Genomic DNA, 7,615 nt, shown 5'->3' with positions numbered 1-7,615 from the left:
CACTGCCAGAATAGATAGCATCCAGTCATGCCTTTGTAATTGATTTTACATCTGTGCACAAACAAACTGTGCATCCAAACCATTTAGATTCAAGTTATGTCCGGTGGAAAAGATGAACAGTACCTTCCCCATGTCACTCTTCCTCACCTCACATGAATGACTGGTGTCTCAGCAGCATCAGTCTTATGTGAATCAGTTACTCACAGAATGTGCTTAAGCAAATAAAATGTGTTTATCTCTATGAAAACATTGCACCATGTTAACAGGGGACTCAGAACAAACAAAAGTTTGGTGCTCTTGAAATGTGATCTCAAAGATTCTGAGGTTTGGCTATTGTTTGATGCACAACCTAAGTTCTTAATGCCTTTGTAATGTCTGTTTACTATGTTGATGTGTTTGTCCCACTTTGGAAACTGAAGCTCTCTTCATGTCCTGGCTGGTTGTTGTACATGTTTATCCCAGGATTACAAGTGTTACTCAATGTGATAGCTGTACAGGAGTGGTACCTAACAATTTCTATGATGTAACTTTTTTCAATTTTTTAAAAACCAATTGACAAAGAAACACCCCCAGTCTGCTGAAGGATGAGAGGAGGATCACTCATTCCTAACAGCAAGGCTAACTGGGAGACTGATCTGAAAACTGGCTGGGTTGGAGACCTCACACTGATACTCTCCAGCGTCCTCCATCCTGACAGGATCTATGGTGAGCTGGCACTTTGTTGGGGACAGAGTCATCCTCTCTGTGAGCTGCAGATTCTGGTCATTGAAGAACCACTGAGTTGAGATTCCAGTGTCGGATGAGAGACAAGTGAGGACCACAGAGCTCTGTACTCTGACTGTGGTGTTGGTGACCTGAATAATAGGCTGTGTAACAGGTTCTGTGAAGAAACAGAGGAGAGCACCAAATGACAGTCATCCTTTGGAGAGCTTAACCAGCCCCTGTGTAGTCAACAGACATCTAAAAGAGCCTCCAGGGTGAAGACATTGGGACTGTGACAACAGATAAATTTCTTCTGTTTTGGACCTGCCACCCATGGCCTGTGTGACCCTGATTCTGACACAGAATCTGATGTGGCTCAGTTTGCCTATACTTTGACACATGGTACATATCCATTGCTGTGTCCTTGAGTTACACTTTGACATGAGCAAGGGCATGATTTGGGATGGGATGGCTGTTCAAAAGAGCAACATCTGTTACTCTTTACCAGCAGAAAAGAATTGTCCATTCTTGAACCATAAGGACAAGGAGTTTCCTGGAGAACTGTCTCCTCTGTCCCTCTCCTTGAGAACATGTCCTTCCTGTAAGTCTCCTAAGCCCATCAGATCAGTTGGTTTATGACCTGATACCTCTCCACTGACACTCAAGAAAAAGAGATGCCCAGCTGACCTACATAACTGCAGTTGCCTTGGTGGTGCACAGCTGCTCCCACACTTTTGGGACTTGGACAGTCAATAAAGCCCTGTTCTCAACAGGAAATCCAATTCTAGTTCTGAAGAGATGCTCCCTGGGGACAACTAGTGTTGAGTCTGGGACAAAGACTGGGACCCTTGACTTCCTGATATTCACCTCATAATTTTGAAACCATGGTTATCTCATCTAGTCCCTGCCTGACATCTGTAGAATCTTTATCAGGGACACATTTATGGTGAAACCCCAAGAGTCTGAGGCTAACTGGCACCCTTGGGCTGAGTTACCCAACACACATCCTCCTCTGCATATGGAGTCAGGTGAGGGATTCTTATTTATTTCTGTATTTCTACTCAGTGTGAGGGCTCAAACTCCACTGTAGAGACACAAAGTAGAGGGGGCGCAGGCATAGTCCACACTTGACAGTACTGTGTGTGTAAAGGGAACTGGACCCCAGCCACACCGAGATGACACGAAGAATCACTTACTGTATATGTGGAGCTGCACGTGTGTCTCCTCAGTTTCGTATTGCATATTTAAGATTTGTAAGGTGTAGAATCCAGTGTCCTCCTGGGTGACATTGTGCAGTAGCAGGGACCCATTGGGGTACACTGTCTCTCTACCACTGTATCCAGACCCCAGAATACTCCTATTCGTGGTTATTTCATTCCATGAAATTAAATGTTTGTAGAGCATGGCTACCCTTTTGGACCAATAAAAGGATCGAAGTTTCTTTGGCATATTATGAACAAGTAGGAGAGCATTGCTCCCATCAACAATGTTCAGAGGTACTGATTCGATAATGAGCTGGCCAGTGGTGGAAGGGTGAATGCAGTCTAAAAGGGAAGATAGAAGAGAATAGACATACATTTTATCAATATTGAGACTTTTATCATTGGTGAAAAATGGACCCTGGGTCCTCAAAGCCTAGGTCCACCAATCAGAAGAGGTGGTTGGGAAGCAACAAAATAACATTTTGCTGCACCTGATCAACAATGTCATTTCCTCAATTTTGAAATCTCTCCTCATGAAGTTTCTACACTCACTGTCCTCACATACCTGCTCACACTAGGAAAATGTGGGAGAGGATGCCTTCCCTGATCTTTTATTCCCCTACAAACTACCAGGCTTCAATATTTGACCTACTAAATATTCTCCTTTCCTTGTTCCAATCAACCCCGGACTTCATTTCAATGAGGGATTTATTATTTGTCTTCCAGTCCACTAGAGCTAGGGCCTTGTTAGGAAAAACTAGTTTGCTGTTTCTGGAAATCCAGAGGTTGGACAGGCTCAGATGCATGTGGGTGGTGAGAGGACATGGTGGCACACATTTTAATCTCAGCAATCAGTAGGCAGAGGCCAGTAGGTTTCTGTGTGTTCAAGGTCTTCATGAACAGCCATGGCTACAAAGAGAATCACCACAAAAAAGTGGGTGGTGAATGAAAGTCCCTTGAATTTTCAATTCCAGGTGTTAATAAAATTCTCATATCTGGACATACTGACACTACTTAAACTTCCAGCTCACATTAAGTTATTCATTTGTGGGGAATGAGTATGTAGGTTTTGGTGGGTTTGAGTATACGTGTTTGTTAAGGTGTATGAAATCATGTGTGATGGGTGGGTACTTGTCATGACACCTAGATTGAGGTCAGAGAACAACTTAAGGTTGCAACTTAAGATTTCCCTATCCTTCCCCCAGGCGCTGAGTTTCCCTCCCCATCCCTTGCCATCTGGCAGTGCTGTCCAAGTTGTCGGGTCAACAGAAGCCACTACCAGAAGCTATGCCCTTTGCACGGTAGTACACAATGGGGACACTTCGGACATGTTGCTTGTTCTGCCTCACTCTGTGGAGAACAGCATTTGATCTAGCCCTATCTCCAAGCTCAGCTGAGCCTCCTCCCAGGCAGGAGCCAGTCCCAGGGTAATGCTGACTGTTGTCAAGGATGGTGTCCTAGACCCATCTATGTCCCTTCCACACATATTTCTGCCTGGTGTCTTATTGGGCAGATAGATAGATTAGATAGGTAAGTAAATGATGGAGGGAGAGAGACAGAGGGGGGGGATGGTTCAGTCCTCCAGACCACACACAAGAAACAAGGCTAATGGACATCCCTGTACCCTAGGACAACAGCTCACCACAGGGCTTCCCTCTCTGTCCTCCTAACATGTCCTTTATAACACAGAATCCTACCTGAGAACCTAGTCTGCCCTGTGTTGTCAAGGACCTGCAGGAAGGTGACATGGCTGGAAAAGACCAGCCAAGTGATACCATGGCAAAGGGACAGAACCATTTTCTCTGGAGTAACCAGAGTGCATTGTCATGAAAGCCAGGAGCTTCATGAGTCCGGGAATTGTGCATGTGGGTGTGAAACAGGAGGTGGCTTGAGACCTGATGAGAGGACACTGACTCTATCTGCCAAGGGAGACTTTCATTGGGACTGTGCTTCTTCCTGTGTGTGCTGAACTATGCATTGGTTCTCCCCATGCCCTTCCTTGGATGCAGATGTCCTCTGTCTAGATTTCCCCATGGAAAGTGCCAGGAGAGAAGTGTGACTACACAGGATCCTCTGGCAGAGTAGTGCTGCTTAGAAACTCAGGAGTAGGTCTGAGAAGGTTGAGCCTGAGGCCTCAGGTCTGTAGGGATGGGAGTGAAAGCCAGGTTACAATTAACCTCCTGGATCCTGGAAATAATTTTCTAGGTTGTGAGTGTGTCCCTTCTATAGCCAATTAGTGATTACATGGAGAACTGCACCTCGGGTCTGAGAGCTGTCCGAAATCAGCACCTCTGTTACCAGATGTCCGCAAGAGAGAATTTCAGAGATAGACAACTAGAACAATCACTTGCAAGGAAGACTTTTGCCTTTTATCCCATTTTATCCCATCCTTTTGGGATCCTGACCTTTACAACAGTTAGTTATGGCATGGGCACCTGTCCATCTATTCTCCCTGCTGATTCACTGCACCTACACTAACCATGACTTTCATGGAAGTGTTCTGACTGGTTCCACAGGCCAATAAAGGCTTGTCCCATGTCAGCTCTAATAGGAAAGTAAGACCAAGCAGTGAGATAAAGCTTCCGAGGCTTCCTCAGGCAGGCCTGACTGACTCCCTGAGATTTTCTCAAGTCCATAGGCACAGTGAGAGACCCAAGCATGTGCTGAGTCTAACATCTTTGGGCTGAGTTTACCCCAGGACAGGTGAGGGTCCTGATCTAATGCTGTTAGCCTAACTCATGTGTGTCCTATAAGTGCCCAATCCCCAGTGGAGTGGCATGGTGCCAAGAGGAGAGAGAGAGAGGAGAGAGGAGAGAGGAGAGAGAGAGAGAGAGAGAGAGAGAGAGAGAGAGAGAGAGAGAGAGAGAGAGAGAGAGAGAGAGAGAATGAGAACAGGCACAACCCAGACATCACAATTAAGTGTATAAAGCAGGATACAACATACCCAATGATGGAAGCCACTTACTTATGTGTAGTTGTGTGTGTGTTGTTGCAATTTTGAAGGCACTGTTTACAGTTTCTAGTGTGTAGAATCCTGCATCTTCCTCAGAGACATTCTGGAGCAGCAGGGATCCGTTGGTGTACACTGCCATTCTTCTGCTGTGGGCAGGACCCTTCATGATGGACTTCGTGAAACTGCTGTATATTGCAATGTTTTGAAGCTGGCTTTTATACAAATATTTGTACCAGGAAAAGGCTTGCAGATCTTGTGGCAGATTATGAACATGGAGAAGAACGCTTTCCCCTTTAGCAACATTCTGTGGCACTTGATCGACCATTAATGGGGCAGAGGTGAGAGAGTTACAACAGGTAGAAAGGGAGGCTGGAACAGAAAGGAGAAAAACATATACCATGAGATCATTGTATTTGGTGAAAAGATGGCGACCCCCATCCTGACGAGATGGACTGACCCATCACTCAGCCTAGAGATACAAATGGGGATGAGGCTATTTCACATGGTGGAGGTCAGCAACAGGACATCCTTCATTCCCTCAGTGACCTGGAATGTGTCATCTCCTCTGCATGCTGGTCTCTCTTCAGGTGTCTTCATGGCTGCCAGACACTGCACACATTTATGCACACTGTAGGTTGGGATTATGCCTCCTCTGAATTTTTCTCCAGACCCATCTTCATTCTCTGACTATTTTTATTTCCTTTATGGCTCCAGTCAACCCCTAACTCCACTTTCTAGATGTTCTTGCTGCTCTGCCCTGCAGCTCACAGGGTGGGATGGGTGAAGACAGGGAGCAGTCTGGTTTGTGGCAGGTTCAAGTCTTGGAAAAAGCTCAGGAACTATTCTGACTGGCTTTATGAGAGCTTCACACAAGCAGGAGTAAATATGAAGGTAGGTAAAATGACACACACCTGTAATCCCAGCACTCAGGGTGGCAAAGCCAGGCAGATCTCTGTGAGTTTGAGGCCAGCCTGGTCAACAGAATGAGGGCAGGAGATCCAAGGCTACACAGAGAAACTGTCTAGAAATACCAATATTTAAAAGAAAAAGAGTAGATTTGAAAGATGGAGCATCAATTAAAATGCCACTACTGATTGATATAGGAGGGTCCAGTTCATTGCAAGAAATTCCAATCCTAACCTTAGGGATGCTGGGGCTACAAGAATCAAGTCTAAGTATGTAATGAGGAGCAAGCCACTAAGCAGCACTCCTCCACACTCTCTGCCACAGTTATTAGATTTGATTTATGTCCCTCACGTTTGGAGAATATAAGCACATCAGTCTGACATGGACAGTCAATACCAATGTTTTCTGTCAGCAATGAGAAGTATTACTGTATAGTCCACCCCTGGAAAAATGCTCCCTAGAATCACTAGAAATTAAACTTAGTGTGAATGAGTACAACCAGGTTTTGATGTAGGCCACCTCTCTTAGGATGCCATAGTTTCCCACAACCAGCCCCTGCCTGATGCCCACAGAGACTTTCTTAGCAAAATATGCATTGAGATGACCAAACAACTGGATAGTGTCTGACATTTTAGGCTGTGTTACTTTCCATGAAGACCTTATTTGATGCAGAGGGAGCGAGACAATGGAGTCTGATCTATGCCCATTTGTTTCCACCATGTGTGTCTTGCTATAAGTGCTCAAACTTCAACATGGAAACAGTGTTCAAAGGCCAGAAGACACAGAACTGTGTTTCTGAGCCCCACACAGCACTGACTGATCACAGACAATCACTTACCATCCACATGGAGTTGCACATGCATCACTTGAGCTTTCAGATCTGTGCTCACGGTGCGCAGGGTGTAGATTCCAGTGTCATTCCAAGTGACATTGTGGATCAGCAGGGATCCATTGCTGTACAATGTCTCTCTACCGCTGTGTGCATGTCCCTCAAAACTTGAATTCATGGCTATTACATACCGAGAAATCACTTGGTTCTTGAACACAACCACCCCTTTGTACCAGAAAAGCATTCGAAGATTGCTTGGGAGATTGTGAACAAGTAGAAGAACACTTCCCCCTTCAGCAACACGGGGTGGCACTGATTCAATGCTGAACTTAGTAGAGGTGGGAGAGTGTCCACAGGGCAAAAGGGAGGCTAGAAAGGAAGAGAAACACCCATCAATATTGGGACCTTTTCATTTGCCTAAGATGGGAACCTGTCTCTTGAGCAGAGGTATCCATTGCTCTGCAGAAGTATGTGGGCAAGCATCTTGTCCTTTGCAGTGGAAGTCAGCACAATACCTGCACTTGTCATTTAACTTGTATGGCACTATCTCCTCAACTGTCAACATGGCCCTGGCTCACTGCACTTTGATCCCTGTTCACACTTAGTGTAAATTGATGGTTGGGTGATGCCTCCCTGACTTCCTTCCCCATAGACCTTGTGTCTACTGTCTCTGAATCTTATTGTTCTTGTTGTTTTTGCTGCTGCTGCAGCTGTTGTTGTTGTTGTTGTTGTTGTTGTTAATGAAGTGCTCACATGACTTCATCTTCTATGTTCATCCACTGGCTTCTCTTCCAGTCTACTGGATAGGGTCTTGTAAGGATCAGAATCTGTCTTAAATTGTTTCTGGAAAAAAAATTGGTGTATAGAAAAACTAAGATACCTGAGAGGAACTAATAAGCAAATGAATAAAATTAATGAGAAACTGATGGTCCTAGGGTGGAGCTTGTTGAGGGTTTTACTTATGAAAAGACACAGCTTTGGGATGAGTGAGTACCTCACTTTGGTTTAATTATTTTACATTTA

General features: G+C 45.0%; 1 protein-coding gene across 1 annotated transcript in view; it reads right to left on the bottom strand.

Annotated features, from left to right (window-relative positions):
• Positions 1 to 596: 596 nt before the first annotated feature.
• The window catches only part of LOC127203656 (carcinoembryonic antigen-related cell adhesion molecule 3-like), a 30,101-nt gene continuing 23,082 nt past the window's right edge, over positions 597 to 7,615 (bottom strand). The window contains exons 4-7 of the mRNA XM_051162480.1: positions 6,602 to 6,961; positions 4,870 to 5,226; positions 1,899 to 2,246; positions 597 to 880 (exon numbers count right to left, since the gene is read on the bottom strand). Of these exons, the coding sequence (XP_051018437.1) occupies positions 597 to 880; positions 1,899 to 2,246; positions 4,870 to 5,226; positions 6,602 to 6,961 (1,349 nt within the window). The remainder of the gene's footprint in view (positions 881 to 1,898; positions 2,247 to 4,869; positions 5,227 to 6,601; positions 6,962 to 7,615) is intronic.

Source organism: Acomys russatus, chromosome 19, assembly GCF_903995435.1.
Source record: "Acomys russatus chromosome 19, mAcoRus1.1, whole genome shotgun sequence".
Classification (NCBI taxonomy): domain Eukaryota; kingdom Metazoa; phylum Chordata; class Mammalia; order Rodentia; family Muridae; genus Acomys; species Acomys russatus.
The sequence above is the reverse complement of the archived record's forward strand: the minus strand, read 5'-3'. Positions and strand labels throughout refer to the sequence as shown.